Source organism: Lynx rufus, unplaced genomic scaffold (genome assembly GCF_022079265.1).
Source record: "Lynx rufus isolate CCGP_SWC_20201006 ecotype Redwood Valley unplaced genomic scaffold, mLynRuf1.p SCAF_7, whole genome shotgun sequence".
NCBI lineage: Eukaryota > Metazoa > Chordata > Mammalia > Carnivora > Felidae > Lynx > Lynx rufus.
Genome location: NW_025814889.1, coordinates 75,692,485 through 75,713,657, shown reverse-complemented (window position 1 = coordinate 75,713,657; position 21,173 = coordinate 75,692,485). Strand labels below are relative to the sequence as shown.

The following is a 21,173-nucleotide window of genomic DNA, read 5'->3' as shown; positions in this document are numbered from 1 at the left end:
GTCTGTCAATGGATGAATGAATAAGGAAGATGTGGTGTGTGTGTATATATGTGTACAGTAGAATATTATTTAGCCATGAGAAAGAAGGAAATCCTGCCATTTGCAACAACAACACGGATAGATCCTGAGGGCATGATGCTAAGGTAAGTTGGACAGAGAAAGACAAATATTATGATCTCATACATGGAATCTAAAAAAGCTGAACTCATAGAAACAGAGTAAAATAGTGGTTACCAAGGGCTGTGGGGTGGGGGAAAGAAATGTTGGTTGAAAGATACAAACTTCCAGTTTTAAGATGAATAAGTTCTGGGGATCTAATGTACAGCATAGTGATTATAGTTAATAATACTGTTTTATATGCTTGAAAGGTGCTAAGAGAGCAAATCTTAAACGTTCTTACCACAAAAAAGAAAGGTAATTATGTAATGAGATGGAGGTGTTAGCTAATATTATTGTAGTAATCACTTTGCAGTATATATAATCAAATCAACATGTTGTACACCTTAAATTTACACAATGTTATATGTCAATTACATCTCAATAAATTGGGGAAAAAAAGACTTCTTTGGGGAAAGTGAATCTAAGAGGCACTGCACTCCTAGCCAGGGTTCACTGTGAGGGATGGCATATGGTGGAAGACCAAAAATCTGATGATTAAGTGAAAATTCAGATCCTCATAAGTGTGATTCTCAATACTCCCTTCTCCTGTCCTGGTCCTAGCATTATAACCAAGCCCCAGAGAAACAATTATACGATTCTTCCTGGAAAAATTGTAGCTATCCAGAAGAAAGCTCACAGTGAAAGCTCACAGGCCACAATAGACAATTCCCACCATAGGCTTTTAGTCAGCTTTTAGTTCCTCACTCTTAAATTATAATGGAGAGCCAAGGATCATGAATTGTTTGACAAGAGTCATCAATGAGAAAAAAAAGGTCATAGGAAAAATAGCTCAGAGGAGATGGAGCTAATGCAGGGAACAGAATTTCAAATAAAGTATAATATCCATGAAGAAAAGAGAAAAGATATGCACAAGGAAAGCCAGATAACCAAAAATGGCCCTTGGAACTTAAATATAGTAACCAAGATAAAATGTTCTGATACAAAGGTGTGGTGTTTTCCACATATGTCCACAACTTCTTCACTATTTCTTCAAGAAGTAGAGCTTATTTCCCCTCCCCTTAAGCATGGGCTGCATTTAGTGACTTTCTTCTAACAAAAAGAATAAGGTGGAAGTGATAGTCACTTCTGAGACTAGGTCATAAAAAGGCATTGTGGCTTCCTTACTCTCTTGGATCACCTGCTCTGCAGTTACCTCCCACGTGAGAACACTGCAGCAGCTTATGGAGAGGCCCATGTGGTGAGAAACTGAGGTGTCTTGTCAACAGCCAGAGAGGAACTGAGGCCTGTAGCCATCAGATGACTGCAGCCCCTGCTGACATCCTGTTTTCAACCACATGAGAAACCTTGAGCTAGAACTACCTAGCTAAGTTGCTCCTTGGATCCCTGAGTCACAGAAACAGTGAGGTAATAAATGTTTGTTAAGCCTCTGTTTTAGGATACTTTGTTACATAGAATAGATAATTAACACAGAAAGTTGGAAGATAAAGTTGGGGAATCTCCCAAGGAATGCATTTTTAAAAACCCAAAGAAAATAAAGAGAATGATTAGTGAGTTAGAGAATCAGCTCAGAAGGTTTTTTGTTTTAATTTTTTAAATTTACTTTTTTTTTGGCGGGGGGCAGAATCTTAAGCAGGCTCCAGGCTCAGCACAGAGCCCGAAGTGGGGCTCAATCCCATGACCCTGGGATCATGACCTGAGCCAAAATCATGAGTTAGATACTCAACCAACTGGGGCACCCAGGTGCCCCTCAGCTCAGAAGAATTTATAGTTGACAAATGGAAGTTCCAAAAAGAGAGAAGAGAGAAAATAGAGAATAAATTAATAAAAGACAGTTTCCCAGAAATGAAGGGCACAGGAGCACCTGGGTGGCTCAGTCAGTTAAGCATCCGGCTTGGGCTCAGGTCATAATCTCGCGGTTTGTGGGTTCAAGCCCCACGTTGGGCTCTGTGCTGACAGCTCAGAGCCTGGAGCCTGCTTCAGATTCTGTGTCTCCCCTTCTCTCTGCCCCTCCCCTACTTGTGCTCTGTCTCTCTCTGTTTCTCAATTATAAATAAACATTAGAAAAATTTTTTAATAAAAAAATTAAAAGAAATGAAGGGCACAAATTTCCGGATTGAAAAGGTTCATGAAGTATCTATTGCAATGAATGAAAAAAGACCTACAGCAAATTCCATCAGTATGAAATTTATTACTTTGCAGTCCTAGAAGTCAGAAGTCTGGGCAGGCTTGACTGGGTCCTCTGCTTAGTTTCACCAGGCCAAAATTAAGGTGTTGGCTGGGCTGGGGTCTTATGTGAGGCTCCAAAAAAGAATACACTTTCAGGCTCATTCAGGTTGTTGGCAGAATTCAGTTTCTTGTGGTTATAGGGCTCAGCCTTGCTGACTGTCAGCCAGACCACTCTCAGCTCCTAAATGCCACCCACATTCTTTGGCATGTGGCCCCCTCCATTTTCAAAACCAGCAATGATGTGTCAAATTCCGCTCGTGCTTCTAATCTCTGAATTCCTCTTTTGCTGGTAACTGGAGAAAACACTCTGCTTTTAAAGGGCTTGTATGATTAGGTTAGGCCCACTCAGATAATCTCCCTTTCTCCATATAAAGTAACAATCATGGAGTGTTATCCATCATATTCAGAGGTTCCACCCACACTCAAAGGGGAGGGGATTATACAAAGGTAAGATTCATTGAGGGTCATTCTGAGAATTTTGCCTACGGCAAACCTAAAACTGTGACATAACTATACTGGAAAAACCAGGGTGGGAGAAGAGAAGCACGGGGTATATGGTATAAGAAAGCTAAATTCCCAACTATCATAACAGGAAAGCAATATATCATAGCCAAAAATGGATAAATCAATACATACCATAAAAGCATATTCTTTAAAAGTAGGAAGGTTAAGTACCAAAGAAACAACTGGAAGAGTTCAAAATTTGTCTCTGGAGACTGGAGGTGAGAGGGTAGAGTAGGGGATTCTTATTTTTCATTATAAACTTTTAGCACCATTAGTTTTATTTTTGTTTTAGTTTTTAATTTTTAGAGAGAGAGCGTGCACGGGCAGGGGAGAGGGGCAGAGGGAGAGAGAATCTTAAGCAGGTTTACACTCAGTGCGGAATCTGATGCAGGGCTTGATCCACGACCCTGGGATCATGACCTGAGCTGAAATCAAGTGTTGGACGCTCAACTGACTGAGCCACCCAGGTGCCCCATAATATTACTCTGAAAAAGAATTACAAAGATAAGTTTTAAGTATTTCTGATTACACATGAGGAAGATAACTAAAAGGTTTGAAGAATATCATAAAAATCATAAGAAAAATAAGTTTGCTTTGCAAATGCCTGACTCCACTTTAAAAAGACCCAAATGAGGGGCACCTGAGTGGCTCAGTTGGTTAAGCGTCCCAACTTCGGCTCAGGTCATGCATGATCTCACCGTTCGTGGGTTCGAGCCCTGCATCAGACTCTCTGCTGACAGCTCGGAGCCTAGAGCCTGCTTCAGATTCTGTGGCTCCCCCTTTCTCTGTTCCTCCCCTGCTCATGCTCTATCTCTCTCTTTTCTCAAATAGAAATAAAGGTTAAAAAAAAAAAGAAAATTATAGATGATGCATTGCAGGGGCAAAGAAAGGCATGACAGTCATCAATGGACACAATTTCAAAGAAATGGAATTGGCACCATGTCAAAAAAATTGGTGAATCTACAGTTACACATATTAAGTGAAACTAAAATGTATAAGGTATGTATCTTTTCTTGATTTCCCAATTTACAATGTAATCTTTGACCAACTATTTGTCTAAAAGAGTCTACTGTACAACTGATCCTTGAACAACACAGGCTTAAACTGCATAGGTCCACTTATATGTGGATTTTTTTTTGTCATAAATATACTACAACAAAAGAAGATTACAGTACTACAAATATATTTTCTCTTATGATTTTCTTAACATTTCCTCTTTCCCATATTTACTATAAGAACACAGTGTATAATAAATTTACAAAATATGTGTTAACTGGACAGTTTATGTTCTTGGTAGAGCTTCTGGTCAACAGTAGGCTGTTAGTAGTTAAGTTTTGGGGGAGTCCAAAGTTACATGCAGATTTTTTACTATGTGGGGGATCAGTGCCCCTAACCCCTACATTGTTCAAAGATCAACTGTAGGGGCGCCTGGGTGGCGCAGTCGGTTGAGCGTCTGACTTCAGCCAGGTCACGATCTCGCGGTCCGTGAGTTCGAGCCCCGCGTCGGGCTCTGGGCTGATGGCTCAGAGCCTGGAGCCTGTTTCCGACTCTGTGTCTCCCTCTCTCTCTGCCCCTTCCCCGTTCATGCTCTGTCTCTCTCTGTCCCAAAAATAAATAAACGTTGAAAAAAAAATTAAAAAAAAAAAGATCAACTGTAATTATATTCAACTTATATTATATAGTATTTATTAATTGATCTAAGCTTACTAGCTTGACATATATTGGCAGGTTTATACCAGGGATCTGTAGTTGGTGGTCAGGAGTTTATGGATTAGGTTAGCCACACTCCAGGGTTATATGGACCACAATTAGTTTAACGTGCCTCCTGGAAGGATGGAATCAGTGGTAACTAGTTACCTTGCCAAATGGTGATTTCACTAAATTCTTGTCACAGAACTGAAACATCCTAGTTTTCTCTGGAGTAATAGGATGTGGATAGACTTATATCACTGGGTTTCATCAATAACTCCAGCAAAGTTTGAGTTTTAAGCACAGGAAACATCAAACTATTGTTTTGATATCTGCATATAAGAGACCACATAATAATGACTCTGTGCGTATGAGAGAGAGACAAAAAGAGAGAAGGAACCCACCCAGTTACTTTTTCCCATGCTTGCAGAACACCACTTTGAGGGTGGAGAACTGTAACTTTTTGGGAAGTCGCCCAGGGGCTATGAGAGAAGGTTATAAGGCATTGACTCCATAGAAGAGTTCCCAAATCAACAATTCTGGACATTAGCTGAGCAAAAAGTTACCATTCAGTTCCAGTGAATGGTAGGTAGGCTTCTGGCAATCTTGAGAACCACCTGTTAGAGAACAGTGAACAACTCTATAGCCCACCTGCCATTCAAACTCAGGGTTTAGGAGTTAACAGATTTTCCTAGAAAGGCTGATCATCAATCATTTGTACAGTTGCCTGCTCACAGCAAAAGACCTGTATAATTTTCTGTAATTTTCTTCTGTTGTAGCATATTTGTAAAAAAAAGTCCACATATGAGCAATATGTGTTTGACAATTTGGAATCAAATTTCGGCTCTATCACTGATCTTGGGTAAATAAGTTAATAACCTCTTTGGGCCTGTTTCCTTATTGATAAGAAGAGAATAGTAATACCTACCTCACAGGCATATTGAGAGAATTAAATGGAATCATGCATGAGGGTGTAAAATTGAGGGGGGAGGGGGAAACAACTTGTAGGGGTGACAAAGCTGATGTCCAGTCTTTTTTTTTTTTAATTTTTTTTTCAACGTTTATTTATTTTTGGGACAGAGAGAAACAGAGCATGAACAGGGGAGGGGCAGAGAGAGAGAGGGAGACACAGAATCGGAAACAGGCTCCAGGCTCTGAGCCATCAGCCCAGAGCCCGACGCGGGGCTCGAACCCACGGACCGCGAGATCGTGACCTGGCTGAAGTCGGACGCTCAACCGACTGTGCCACCCAGGCGCCCCCAGTCTTTTTTTTTTAATTTTTTTAATATTTACTTTTGAGAGAGAGAGAGAGAGAGAGAGAGAGAGATTGGGGGAGGGGCAGAGAGATGGGGACAGAGGATCCGAGGAAGGCTCTAAGCTGACAGCAGCAAGCCTGATGTGGGGCTCGAACTTATAACTATGAGATCATGACCTGAGATGAAGCTGGATACTCAACTAACTGAGCCACCCAGGCACTCCTGTCCAGTCTTCCTTCTAACCTTACATTTTAAGCCAACAATTTGGCTAAGCCTACAGCCTCTGATAGTCTGCCACTGGAATGAAAAATATTGGGTAAGCAGATGATAACAGAATACATCTCTATTACCCCATAGGGGACTTCGGTTTTATAAAGTGAAGTCTTTTTTTCTGCCTAGCCTACGATGAAATTAATCAGAAATGAGACTCAGGCCTCTTTGGATTGATACCAGGTCTTATTTACTGGAGTTTAGGTAGCGAACTGGGTAGGAAAACCCTAGGCTTGGGGCTTAGTTCCCTCAATGGTGAGAAGTCCCATCTAGTAGGGGCAGGCAGGGTTGAAGCAGCCAGGAGAGGCCTATTTTTGGCCTGGAACAAAGAAAATTTATGGCTTAAGCCAAATGTGTTTCTCTGAGAGCGGGTGAGGAGCTCCTTATTTGGAGACAATGGCGGCCCCATGGCATAATGCTGGGACACAGCTGGGTGGAGGCCAGGCGGGGAGGGGTGGTGTAGGGGTATTAAGGAATTTCTAGAGTTCACCAGTGGGACCCTTTGTACAAACCATACCTGAAAGGTGGGTATGTAAAAACAGAGCTTTTCTGATATCATTAGAAAGAGGAAAGAGAGTGCCAATAGAGGCCTATACAGGATTAGTCTCTCTCAACCTTAACTTTGTGCTTTATACTTACCAGTTACCCCCTCCCTTCACTCCAATAAAACTTTGCTTTACTACCTGCCTACACTTAATTTCCTTCACATATGTTCTCCATTTTTCCTGAAATGCCCTGTCCCATCCATTTCTGTGCTTTTCAACAATTCATTTTTTAAGACCTTAACCAATTATCACATTTCCTCCAAAGCCTCCTCTAACTTCTTTAGAGATGATCAAATATCATTTATTAATTTATTTACCTACCAGTATTTATTAATTGTATTATGTATTCTTGCATAATACATAGTGTATTATGTATTAGGCATTACTAGGCATTGTGAAGATAATACAATTGGGTATTTACTCACTGCCTATTAAAAATCCTTCAATGGTTCCCTATAAAGTTAAAATTCTTAGCATGGCTAACAGCATCCTCCATTTTCTGGCCCCTGACAAGTTTTGAAGGCTTACTTCTCAGCACGTGTCTTCTTTACACTTTATCTGTACCCAAGGAGTTCACTTAGTATGGCTGTCTCTCAAGTCTCTGTTCCTTTGTGCAATATTCCCTTCTTGTCTACTTGGTGACCTCCAATCATCTCTTAACTCTCAGTTCTGGGAGCATTTCCTGTGTGAAGTATTCTCTAAAGGATTCTCTTGTGCTCATTCAAATCCAATAGTATCAGGTACTTCCTCTTTTGTAGTTCCACAGCATTCTATATTTAATTTATTCATACACTATATTGCAAATTTTTTGTTTGCATATTTATCTTTATCCAGCAGCCACTTTATGGCAGAGACCTCCTATCCATCTTTGTTACCCCAGGCACCAATATAAAGCCTGGCACAAAACTGTACTTAGTAAATGTTAACTAAATGAACAAATGAATAAGAATACATTTATTCCGTTGAACAAACTGAATGTCTCAACATGGATATTAAATGACAGAAGAGGGAAGCTGAATGGATAATCTCCCTACTCCATAATTTTAACTATAGAGTAATTGTTAATTGTGGGGGATAAAGCTCTAACTCAAGGTAGAAAAAGAAACGGCTAAGAAGAAGCTCTTCTATATCTACCACCAGCTCTTCTCCTCCACCCTGTATTCCCCTTACTTGTTTCTTTAGTTGTGTCCCTTTTCTTGTTCCAAAAGGAATTTTGATATCCCAATAGATATAAGTTGAAGAAGGCCATCTTAGCTCCTCCCTGTCCTCTTCTGGAATGTCCAGGCTGGAGCACTGGTCTCTGTGTTTGGTAACCATGGTAATGCCCTGAAGAATTACTATGACTGACACTCCCTTTATCTAAGGAGATAGGATTTATGGGTTCAATGTAGAGCTGGAGTGGGAGTGGGCTAAATAACTTCAGAAAAATGGAGGAATCAAGTGCCAGTTACTCTTTTTCTTGTCCCAGTCTTATGTGTACTGTAAGTTTCAGAAGGCAGCGAGTTGAAAGAGCACAGACCTGGGGTCAAATATTAGTTTTGCCATATTCTTGGGATCTTTGAATAGATTAAGCCTCTGTTTTATTTTTAAAAATGGCAATGGTATCTACTTCATAGATTTAGAATTAAATTGAGATTAGATTCTACTTCATAGATTGAGAATTAAATGAGATAATACATGCCAATTTCCTCAGTATAGTGTTTAGCATATGATGGAAACGACAGTATTTTAATGTAAATATGGTACTTCTGATGAGTCTTTAAGCTATTTCAAGCAGAGTGCTCAATCAGTTCACACTAGTTTTTAGCTGCCTGTTAAATTTTCAGGAATTTTGCAAGCTCATTGTTAAGCCACTATTAAAAAGTATCTAAACATACAATTGAATAAACGATATTAAAAATAAAAGTAATAGATACTAAAAACTCATCTCTTCCTATACTACATTGTACTATTATATATAGGCTTATGAAGTTATTTATATGTATTGTATCTAGATATTGTTTTTATTCTTTTTCTCTTTGCTTTTCAGTTTGCGAAGTTTCTATTGACATATCTTTAAACTCACTGATTCTTTACTTGGTTGTGTCCGGTGTATTGATAAGCCCATCAAAGGCATTCATTTCCTTTATGGTGTTCGTCAGTTGTGTTTTTTTTTTTTTTTTTTTTGCTGAAGTAAGCTCTAGGCCTAACATGGGGCTTTAACTCATGACTCTAAGATCAAAAGTCTACTGACTGTGAGCCAGCCAGGCACCCCTATTACAGTGTTTTTTATGTGATATTTCCTTTTGTAATTTTGTTTTTTTTTTTTTTTAGAGAAAGAGAGTAGGAGTGGGAGAGAGGGAAAGAGGGAGATAGAGAATCCTATGCTCCATGCTGAGCATGGAGCCTGATGTGGCACTTGAATTCATGACCCTGGGATCATGACCTGAGCCGACATCAAGAGCCGACACTCAACCGATTAAATCACCCAGGCGCCCCTCTAACATTCCCTTTTGATTCTTAGCTTTCACCTCCCTGCTTGCATTACTCATCTGTTCTTGCATGTTGTCCACTTCTTCCTTTAGAGTCCTTAACATATTAGTCAGTTAAATTCCCAGTTTGATAATTCCAAAATTATCAAAAGTCTGGTTCTGATGCTTGCTTTGTCTCTTGAACAGTACTTTTTACCTTTTGGTATGCCTTATAATCTTTTTGTAGAAAGTTAGATGTGATATATTGGGTAAAAGGAATGGGGGTTTTATATTTATCTGTTTGGGAATTAGGCTGGTATTTCCTGTTTGCTATGGCTATACCTGTCAGAGGCTAAAATTTCCTCTGATGTCTCTGTCTCCCATGTTGTCTTTGGGTTTACCTACAGACTCCTTAAATAGGGTCTGAATTTGTAGTTCCTTCCATTGTAATCCTGTTATTATACAGATCTACTGATGTGTTGATAAGAGGGGGAAGCTGGGGAAGTGTTTTTTTTTTTTTTTTTAAGTTTATTTATTTTGAGAGAGAGAGCATGAGCAGGGGAAGGGCAAAGAGAGAGGGAGAGAAAGAGAATCCAAAGCAGGTTCCACACTGTCAGTGGTGAGCCTGATGCAGGGCTGGAACTCATGAACTGTGAAATCATGACCTGAGCCGAAAACAAGAGTCATCCGCTTAACCCGACTGAGCCACCCAGGTGCCCCGGGGGAAGCGTTTTATAATCCTGTCAGGTCTCAGTATTTTAGTGAGTTTGTGTCCTCCCTGGACTGACCTTCACAAATGCTTATTAACTTATCCCCTTCCCCCACCCCCATCTTAGGTGAAACCAGAAGGCTAGAGGAGGCTGTTGTTGGTTATTTTCCTTCTCCTGTGTTGGTTAGGCTCTGTTAAGTAGCTATCATTGAGGACAGGCCTTCGTTAAGGAGAACTGAATGCTCTGGGTCTATTTCCAAGTATTTTTTCTCTCTCCCTGACAGAAGGATGAGGGGATTTTTCTCCAATCTTCAGAGTAAGACCTATGGGGCTCCTGGAGGTAAAACTCATGAAAATGTGGGGGCCCTCAGGAGTTTTTGTTTTTGTTTTAATCTCTCAATCTAGCCTATGTGCAGTCTCCAGCAGTTAGTCAACTGCCCAAGTATTCCTATCAGTTTCTGGTTTCAAAAGTAGTTTTTGCTCCCAGTAAGCCATGAGTTTCTGTTCTGCCTCTTCTGATTCTGTCTTTCTAGTTTCTAGTTTTTATGGTGGAGGTTTGCCCTGTCATGTCAGTTCTCTGCTGGATCTAACAAGGGTTGTTGATTTTCAGTTTCTTCATGTTTTTTTGTTGTTATGAGAACAGGGGCAATGACTTCCAAGCTCTTTACATATCAGATTGGAAACCAGAAGTCCCTGTCTATTGTTATCTATACGGAGGAAATACTACGTGATGGTGTTCATCTCTTCCCAATTTCATGCTCAGTGATGTCATATTTGTAGCCTGAAATTGGCCATAATGGGAGAATTTACAATACAGAATTGGCAAATGCTACAAACAAAAGCTTGATTTATTTATTTTGTTGACTAGACTTAAGAAAGCGATAAGAGAATAAGTTAATGTAGATTAAGTTTAAAAGTGTATCATGTTGGGGCACTTTGGTGGCCCAGTTGGTTAAGCCTCTGACTTTGGCTCAGGTCATGATCTCACGGTTTATGAGTTGGAGCCCTACATCAGGTTCTCTCCTGTTGGCATAGACCATACTTCAGATCCTCTGTCTTTCCCTCTCTCTGCCCCTGCCCCACTCTCTCTTTCTCTAAAATAAAGATATTAAAAAAATAAACACAAAAAAGTATATCATGTCTATAGCCATTAAATTGTCAATAGCTCAAAAAATTGAAAGATTCTTCAAGTTTTCAAAAACTATTATCCAAGTCAGCAAAAATGTTGCTCAAGTCACTGAAAATAAGTGGAGTTCCAACATTAAGTCTCATTGTTTCACTTTTATTTTATTGATTAACATAAATGAAAATGTCAACCAATAGTCAAAACTATTCTCATTTGTCAAATGAAATCACAGGTTAGTTCTTAAAACAAGAATTTGGCAAAACTGGAGGTGCCTGGGTGGCTCAGTCGGTTGGGTGGCCAACTTTGGCTCAGGTCATAATCTCATGGCTCGTGAGTTGGAGCCCCACATCAAGCTCTGTGCTGATAGCTCGGAGCTTGGAGCCTGTTTCAGATTCTGTGTCTCCCTCTCTCTCTGCCCCTTCCCGCTCATGCTCTGTCTTTCTCTCCTTCAAATATAAATAAACATTAAAAAAAAAAAAAGAATTCAGCAAAACTGGGTTAAAGTATTCTGTGAGAATCAACTGGCTATAAGAAATTTATGATAAAGATTGTAGGAGTGCCTGGGTGACTCGGTCGGTTAAACTCAGGTCTTGATGTCATGGTTCCTGAGTTTGAGCCCTGCGTCGGGCTCTGTGCTGACAACTCAGAGCCTGGAGCCTGCTTTGGGTTCTGTGTCTCCCTCTCTTTCTGCCCTTCCCCAACTTGTGCTCTGTTTCTCTCTGTCTCTCTGTCTCAATAAACATTGGTTTAATGTTTAAATAAACCTTAAAAAAAAAGAAATTTATGATAAAGATTGTATATTCTATTTTTTAGAAATTGTGTGCTACACATCTTTTATGTTGGTAAGTTTATGTATAAACTTATGTACATATATGTACACATATAATTATTTTCTGGATAGCTAGTTGTTAATAATTTACCAGAACACCCACACACCATGGCAAATTTCAAGCTATCAGAGTGACATCAACTGAATGTGGAATTAGGAACAGTTACAAATGGCACACCATCTTTTCATGTTTTAATTTGGAGACTATACAAATGTTAGAAAGAAATTTTTGGGGGGAAATTTCTTTTTTAAATGTTTAAGAGAGGGAGAAAGAGAGAGAGAGTGGGGGGCAGGGAGAGGCAGAGAGAGAGAGAGAGAGAGAGAGAGAGAGAGAGAGAGAGAGAGAGAAAGAGAGAATCCCAAGCAGGCTCTGAGCTGTCTGTGCAGAGTCTAATGCAGGGCTTGATCTCATGAACTGTGAGATACTGACCTGAGCCAAAATCAAGAGTCACTTAACTGACTGAGCCACCCAGGGGTCCTGGAAAGAAACTGTTTTAACAGTAGTAGATGGTAATGTTCAACGTGGATGAAATACAACATTTGTAAGCACAATGCAAAATAAGATCAAACCATGCGATATGGTATAATCCTACATTCAGAACAAGATTAATCTAGTTATGAGGAAGAGTAGCTTGATGGGTTTCACTTATAGGAAATAGGGTCCTATTTAAATTAAAAAAAGAGAAAAAAAGGAAAATTCCTCTGGTTTAAGATTTTGTCAATTGTTCTTTCAGAGCAACTTATCTGAAGGTTAACATTATTTTTTATTTATATTTATTTATTTATTTATTTAATTTTAAATGTTTTTACTTATTTTTGAGAGAGAGAGGCAGAGCATGAGTGGGGGAGGGGCAAAGAGAGACAGACACACACACACACCAACTCTGAAGCAGGCTCCAGGCTCTGATCTGTCAGCTCAGAGTCCAACGTGGGGCTTGAACTCATGGACCGTGAGATGACATCCTAGCTGAAGGTGGATGCTTAACTGACTGAGCCACCCAGACGCCCTGAAGGTTAACATTATTTTGACAATAAACATGCACTGAATACCTACTATGTGCCAGATGGTGTCCCGTCAGGATCCAGAGATAACATTTAAGATCACACAGCTAGTTAAAAGAACAGCTGGGAATTTTAAGGACATTATACTAAGTGAAACAAGCCAGTCACAGAAAGACAAACACTGTATGATTCCACTTATATGAGATAGCTAAAGCAAACTCATAGAAGCACAATATTGAATGGGGGTTGTCAGAGGTGTGAAGAGAGGGAAATGAGGAGTTGTTCAATAGGTATGGAGTTTCAGTTCTGCTAAATGAAAAAGTTGTAAAGACCAGTTGCATAACAATGTGATTACAGTTGACACTATGGAACTGCACACTTAAAAATGGCTGAGGGTTAACAACAACAACAAAAAAGAGCTGGGATTTGAATACAGGCCTGATGCAAAACTTGTGTTTAGCAATTATTATTATTGCTACCTACTTTCAAATATTTATCTTCAGTCAAAGAATATTTCCTTTCTCTGAGTTCTGTATGCCTGGGTAGCAAGGCATTGATTACCACCTGCATTGCCTAGAGCTTAGCAGATACCAGAACTTTTTCTTGGAAGACTGGTATACTCAGCCAGGATAGCAAATTCAAAATGGAGTCATTAATCCAAGGGATCAAATAGAGAACCAAACACAGGTCAGAGAAACAGGCAAGAGGGTTCTGGGAGAAATAATTTTGGCTGTTTAAAAGATTATATAATGACTACATAATTGAAAAAATGCTTATTCTATTAAAAGACACAAGTCTGTGATATCAGAAGTTTGAAATCATACATTTTTTTTAAATGTTATAACCTGAAATAAGTCACTTAAATCTTCCTGAACCTCAGTTTTTCTGTAGTAAAATGTCGCTAATGCTAACTGTAGGTAGTAGATGGCAGAGAAGGGCCTGAAATGGAAGGAAATACTGAGAATGAATTAGAATCAAACTGAGTGAGAACAGCCACGTCTAAAATGGTGAAACTCAAAATATTATAAAAGACAAAGGATCTAAATCTATACCAATTTAATTAAGGCAAATTGAGTGTTTTAGAAAAGCAAGAATACAGTTTACTAGAATGGAAAGAATTATGGAATTAGATTTGATTTAAAAACTTACACTTACAAGCAGTGTAGTGTGTAGGGCAAACTACTTAATCTCCCCGAGCCCGTTTCTTTATTGTAGGGTGTTGTGAGCACTTATTTGACAAATATTTATTGACTACTAGGGCCAGGACTGCACTAAGTAAGTGCTATGGACACAAAGATGAAGAAGGCATTGTCCTTACCCTCAATTTTAATATAATAAACACTATGATAACATCTAATCAATGTTTTCTATGTTCCTATGATCCAGGTACTATTACAAAGGCTTTTAACTAATTATAGCTTCATTTAATCCTTCTCACAACCTGTAGGTACTATTATTACCATTTCCATTTATACGAGAGGCACAAAGAGGCTAAGTATCTTGCCCGTGCGTTCAGCTGGAGTATATCTCGACGGAGGACAAGGACTTACAAACTTGTGCGTGTGTTATGTGGAGGTGGAAGCTTTCCACAATGAAGGAGTTTTAGTTCATTCGTCCACCAAACGAGGACTGAAGTACTACTATCTCTTGGTAGTGATATTGGGCCTTTTAAATGAAGAGTCAATAGTGCGCCTGGAACATAGCAATCACTAAATTAAAAAAAAAAAAAATTGAGAGGGAGGAAGGGCAGAGAGAGGGACAGAGGATGGAAGTCAGCTCTGTGCTGAGAGCCCCACCCAAGGTTTGAACTCCCGAACTGTGAGATCATGCATGACCTGAGCTGAAGTCCGAAGCTTAACTAACTGAGCCACCAAGGCGCCCCATAATCGCTAAATTCATTAACACTATTCATTTCATTTCATTCCCTTATGTTGAATCACTGTGGCAAGGGATAGGAATTTTTTCAAGGCTTTGGATAAATGTTGTAAAGCGGCTTTGTAAATGGGTAGTTTACAGTTACCAACAACGTAACAGCTTTCTTGTTGCTTTATATTACGATATATGATAGGGTCACTCTCTTTGATTACTTTCTTCAGTTTTCGACAGTCTCACCTGTTTTCTGTCAAGTTCAGAAAAGGCACCATTTTTATACCTCCACCCCCACCACAAACGAAATTCTCTGAAGAACCACCGAGGGGCGCGTGGGCGGGCGCCTACGCCCGCCACAACCCTTACCCCGCCACCTCTTCCACCACGCGAAGGCTAAACCCAGATCTCGCGGGAGGAGATGGGGTTTCAAACGAGAACTTCTAACCCCACCCTACCTCCCAGGGGTCACATGACTGGCGCCTGCGTCCTAGACTCAAGGTCTTTCCTGGTTGCCTACTGGCTGTTAATTCGGCTACAGGCTGTCGTGAGGTCCATTCCGGAAGTAGATCCCTTATCTAGTCCTTCTTTGCGGAAGCCTGTCACAACCTAGCCGTCCATCCTCCAGCGGAAGTTCGTCACGTCGCGGTTGCCCCCGCACAGCGGATGTGTGTCGCCGCTTAGGTGACGCTGGGAAGTGCTGCAGCCTCCGCCGCTGCCTTCTGGTTGAAGCACTATGGAGGGAGAGAGGAAGAACAACAACAAACGGTGGTATTTTACTCGAGAACAGCTGGAAAACAGCCCGTCCCGTCGTTTTGGCCTGGACCCAGATAAAGAACTTTCTTCTCGCCAGCAGGCGGCCAATCTGCTCCAGGACATGGGACAACGTCTTAACGTGTATCCTTGCGGCCTAGGCCTCCGGCCTTGGAGTCAGACCCGCCTAGCTCGGGCGTCCAGGCCTCAGGCTATGTCAGGGACGGAAGAGGGAGGCAGGGGCTGAATGTCTAGGTGGTAGAACCTGCGTTGGGGCAGCCTCAAATTCAGTGTTTACGCGAGGGAAGCGAAGCGGAGTTAATTTCCCGCTCGCTCACCAGTGCCATCAGCCTTGCTGGGAATTCGTATCCTTCGCAGTTTTGTGTTTTAACCAGCCTTTCCTAGTCCCTTTTCGTTGTGTTGTGGTCTCTTGGTCTGGTGACTTTCAGATTGTACTTTTCCGCTATGCCCTAAGGTTTTGGTAGAGGTTTCACTGTTGATGGCTGCCCCTTGAACTTAGTGTTTAAAGAGAGTTTTGAGAAATTCAAGACCTGAAGGGCTTATAAAGAAAGGGTGACCTAGAATTAATGCCCCAGCTTAGGTTCAAAATCCGTTCCTCCCAATTACTAGCTGTTTAGGAAACTTGTCAAATTCTTGGTTTTCTCGTCTGTAAAATGGAGTGTTACCCTTTGCATGTAGTTTCTGTGCCCAACACAACGCGTGGTATTTAGATTTTCAAATGGTAGCTACTGTTAAAACTATAGAATTTCAGAGGAAAGAAGGATGTCAGTTTCTGTTCGTAAGCATACAGACCCAAGGATCTAATGTTTTAAAAAAGCATTTAAATAAATAAGCCCTTACAAATGTTGGGTTTTTAAATTACTCAGAGTTCTAATGTGTATTTTCTTTGCATTTCAAAGATCAGGTAACTTAATGACTTATTTCACTTGAAGTATTTTTGTTAGAAAATATACTCATTTTGTAACAGATAAAGCGTATATAGTTTTTTTAAAAATTTTTTTAACGTTTATTTATTTTTGAGACAGGGAGAGACAGAGCATGAACGGGGGAGGGTCAGAGAGAGGGAGACACAGAATCTGAAACAGGCTCCAGGCTCTGAGCTGTCAGCACAGAGCCCGACACGGGGCTCGAACTCACAGAGTGCAAGATCGTGACCTGAGCCGAAGTCGGCCGCTTAACCGACTGAGCCACCCAGGCGCCCCAAGCGTATATAGTTTTAAAGTCTGAGAGTGGAAAATTATTTCTGGGTGGATTAAGTGTGTTGGGTTAAGTGTGTTTCTGAGTGGATTGTGTTGCTGGCTGTAATGTTTGTGTCTTAAAGTTGTGCTCCTCTCAAAAGAAGTGGCCTCTTTGTTGCAGATATCCAATTTGTTTCCTAAGCATCAGTTCAGTACTGAGTTAAGCTTTTTTTTGTTTTAAATTCTGTTTCCATACATCTAATCCTTTTTTATATGTGTGTTGTTGTTAAGGTTGTTGCCGTCATGGGATGACGACCTTTTCTCTGAATAACAACCCACATTGTCTTCTGAGGGCTTTAGAAGTAAAGGCATTTAAGTTTTTTTCTTGTCAGTGAATGAATATAAAATCATTCCATAGTGTTTCTGGTCCAAGGGATCACCATATGGAAAGGCTTATTAGTTGCCAGAGACAAGTGGGAGTGGAAAGTTAATTTCTAGAGGTCAGAAGGTGAGGAGATAGTGGAGACATACCTAGGGCCCGGATCACGGAAGGTGTAATGTTGTAAGTCATGTGAAGAGATACCCTGAGCTAATGGATCACCACTGCAAGATTTTCAGGAGGCAAGTGACTGGTTTAGGTCTTACGTAAATTTTTTATATCCTTCTTGATCCCCACGTGCTAAGAAGCTTGCTTGTGTATCAATTTAGCATATTATATTGATTATCTGTTGTATGTATGTAAGGCATTATGTTAGGTGTCAATTGGTGGTTAATAACTTGGTGAAAGAAAACAGATTTGCTCTTTAATTTGGAAAATTATGTGTGATTTCCCTTTAGAAGCATGTATTGTGCATGGCTGCATGGTCCTTTTGGGAGGATATACAGGTTGTATTTTCGGGAATCGTGCTGCCAGTCTGTTTTCGGGCCTTAACGAACATTTTAGCTCACAATTGACTATCAACACTGCTATAGTATACATGCATCGATTCTACATGATTCAGTCCTTTACACAGTTCCATCGAAATGTAAGTATTTTGTTGTATGTGTAAACCTTTCGTGATTGATTCCAACATGTGTGTGTGTTTGTGATCTTTGTTGGTGAACTGGGATTTCAGTGGGATCATTATGTGCCACACTGAATCCAATTCTTCCAATTTTCCTGCTTAGGTAGTTATTTGGTAGGCTTAGTGTATCCTTAGAATAGGTGGATTCTCTATAAAAAGATTATTGAACACTTAAACTTAGCATTTTGGGGATGGGAGAGGAGCATTAAAGGGGAAACAATGCTTAATTTAAGTGTAATTTTTGAAATACTAAATAATAATATAGTCACAGGAAAACAGGTGAACATAAATGATTCAGTGACCAGTTGGGAAGGGAAGGCACATTATGTGATGACTGGGGGGTGACTTTTAAGACAGGAAAAAGAAAATAATAGTAATAAAGGGATTTTTTTTTTCTGGACAGAATTGTAAATAGTGCTATTTTCAGTTTTGATACCTGAAATGGTCCTATTTAACATTATTATAAGTGACTTGGAAGCGAGTGCATAGTGATTTCCCGGTTGCAGGTAAGACTATATTTGTTTAATAAAATCACAAGGTAATAGGGTTAAACCTGATGAATACTTCGTATGGATTTGTGAGTCAAATATTTCATCTTTTTTTTTAAAGAAAGGTTATGTTTTGTGGAAAAGTTTTCAAGACTTGTCCTTAGGATGATAGCTTTGACCTCTTTTTTTTTTAATGCCATAGAAAGAGAATCTGTGAAGCTAGATATTGCTCCTGTAAGATATTGGCTACTCACAGGAAACCCTTTGGATCTGTGGATTAAGTGTTCCGAATTTTTGCCAATTATCCAGTCAGCTTGGCTTTGTCCTATCAGTAGACCTTTTACCTGCAACCATGCCCTACCTCTGATTGCAAGGAGCAAACTAAGACAGAGAAAAGCATTTATTGAGGGTATCTGATAGTTCTAGAATAGAAGGCAGTGTGGATAAAGAATGAAATTTGAAGACAAAGTCCATAGCTGTCTTGCCAATTCTAAAAGTTTTCTAAATGTCTTCTCTTTTATTATGGTAAAGTATATTTTTTCCTTATTTCCTATGTATTATACGCTTAGCAAGGACAGAGACTCACTTTTCTGTATATCCTCCAAAGCACCTTCAGTAAATTTGAATATGATTTGATAATTATTCAATATAGAGAGACTCTAGTGGATGGCGTGACCTTTCCCAAAATCCAGTGACTTTAAATTTGGGATTGTTGTTTCTCTCTAGAGAATTGATTTTAGGCACATTTGAAAATTAACAGATCAAAAATATCACCCTTTAATATCTTAATTTTTAAGAGTTTACTTGTGATAAGTTGAAATTCAAATTATAAATCACATCATACATTATTGTAGCATTGATATTTGTCCAGTCAAGCTGCCATGCATTTTTCATGGTATTATTTTTTTTTTTACCATTACAAAGGTAATAAATACTTATGGTAAAAATTAATATAGAAATGTATAATGTAGGGGTGCCTGGGTGACTCAGTTGGTTAAGGGTCTGACTCTTGATTTCAGGTCATGGTCTCACAGTTCATGAGATCAAGCCCCACATTGGGCTCACTGCTGGCAGTGTAGAGTCTGTTGGGATTCTCTCTCCCTGCCTCTTCCCCACTCGCACACTCTCCTTCTCTCTTAAAATAAATGAATAAACTTAAAAAAAAGTAGGAAAGAAAGACATGTATAATGTGGAAAGTGAAAGCTCCTTTGTAATCCCACCCTCCGGAGGTAACCACTGATAAATGTTTTGTCATTTCGGGTCTTGGACATTTTTTTATAAATATACTAGTATTTATTTATTTCTAGTAAAAAAATCATTTCTTACTATACTCTTAAGCGAGTTGCTTTTATCAGTTAACAGTATATTCTATCTTTTTGTATTGGTTTTTCATTACAGTTGACTTTTGAACAGGGTGGGGATGGGGCACTGACCCCCACATAGTCAAAAATCTACATATAACTTTTGATTCCCCAAACACTTAACCTAATAGCCTGCTGTTGACCAGAAGCCTTACCAATAATACAGTCAACACATAGTTTTCTTTTTGCGTTATGTATACCATACCCTTACAATAAAATATGCTGGAGAAAAGAAAATACTAAAATCATGAGGAAGAGAAAATACATTTACAGTACTGGACTATATTTATAGAAAAAAACCCACATATAAGTGGACCCACACAGTTCAAACCCGTGGGTTTTTTTGTTTGTTTGTTTTTTTTGTTTGTTTGTTTTTTAGTTTTTTTTAATGTTTGTTTATTTTTGAGAAAGAGACAGTGTGAATGGGGGAGGGGCAGAGAGAGGCGGAGACACAGAATCTGAAACAGGCTCCAGGCTCTGAGCACAGAGCCTGACACAGGGCTCGAACTCACAAACTGGGAGATCATGACCTGAGCCGAAGTCAGATGCTTAACCCATTGGGCCACCCAGGTGCCCCAAACCCCAAATGTGCCCCAAATGTGTTTTTGAGGGTCAACTATACTTTAAATGGTCACGTAGTATTTATTTGTGTAGTTACTATAATTTATTTCAGCTCCCTATTGGTAGATACTTGGGTTGTTTCTAGTTTATTAATTACAAATAGTGTTACATAAAATTGGTACATATATAGTATGTGACTTATGTGATTGCTCTAATATAAATTCCTATAGGTGAAATTGCTGTGTCCAGGAGACTGCATTTGAAAAATTTTTATGTCAGTTTGCCCTACTGAGATAATATCAGTATACATTGTTTCATTGTGTCAGTTTGCCCTACTGAAAGATTATATCAGTATGCATTGTTTATAGCACTGTAAGAGAGGATCGTTTTCTCTGCTTCATCACAAATAACTTCTATTCATTACATCAGAACTTCTATTCATTACATCAGGAAATACCAAGTTTTAACTACTTGTTGAGCACTTGGGATACAGTGGTGAACAAGTTAGAGGTAGTCCTAAATTATTTTCTTAATTTACATTTCTTCAGTTAGTGAAGTTGAGTTTCTTACACCTATTGGTCACTGTTCTTATGAAATTGAAGAATTGACTAAAAATTGTTGATTCCCTTTGTCCCGCTTTTATCCTGATTTCCTAATTTATATGAGCTCTTATGTGTTAGAGCTGTATTTCACATGTTGTGGGTACTTTTCTCATTTTTCAGTGTTTTGGAGCCTAGAGCTCTTGCTTTTTAAACATTTGTTTTTTAAAAAAATGTATTGAACAGTAAAGCATAAAAATCTGAAGTGTGCAACTTGATTAATTTTTGCATTATTGTATTTTGCATCACTTATATCAAGATAAAATATATTTCAAACACCCTGGAAGATAGAGAGGTTGCCTTTCAATGGAAATAAGTTTTATTTCTTTAGTGAACATGATTGAATGATTTATTTTTACTTAAATTCTGGCATTGCATTACTCTCTTTTTGAGAAGAAATTTAACCTCATGAATTTCTATATGTATTATTTTAAATATTTTCAAATGGGGGAATATAAAATTAGTGGTGACCAACTTGGTATGTGTGTTTATGTTGTATTTCATATATTGTAAAATGTGGGTGTTGTATTTTGATAACTAACTGATTTGATTATGT

At 39.2% G+C, this 21,173-nt stretch overlaps 2 protein-coding genes and 1 long non-coding RNA gene across 3 annotated transcripts in view; 2 read left to right on the top strand and 1 right to left on the bottom strand.

Annotated features, from left to right (window-relative positions):
* The window catches only part of TEX49 (testis expressed 49), a 28,648-nt gene extending 20,789 nt beyond the window's left edge, over positions 1-7,859 (bottom strand). Inside the window, exon 1 of the mRNA XM_047066873.1 lies at positions 7,781-7,859. Within this exon, the coding sequence (XP_046922829.1) occupies positions 7,781-7,859 (79 nt within the window). The remainder of the gene's footprint in view (positions 1-7,780) is intronic.
* On the top strand, positions 38-14,488 carry LOC124502279 (uncharacterized). Its single transcript, XR_006959889.1, has 3 exons — positions 38-143; positions 3,682-3,849; positions 14,174-14,488. It is a non-coding gene; the product is annotated as an uncharacterized LOC124502279 (long non-coding RNA).
* Positions 14,489-14,538: 50 nt separating this feature from the next.
* The window catches only part of CCNT1 (cyclin T1), a 30,644-nt gene continuing 24,009 nt past the window's right edge, over positions 14,539-21,173 (top strand). Inside the window, exons 1-2 of the mRNA XM_047066457.1 lie at positions 14,539-15,489; positions 17,488-17,569. Of these exons, the coding sequence (XP_046922413.1) occupies positions 15,329-15,489; positions 17,488-17,569 (243 nt within the window). The 5' untranslated portion in view covers positions 14,539-15,328. The remainder of the gene's footprint in view (positions 15,490-17,487; positions 17,570-21,173) is intronic.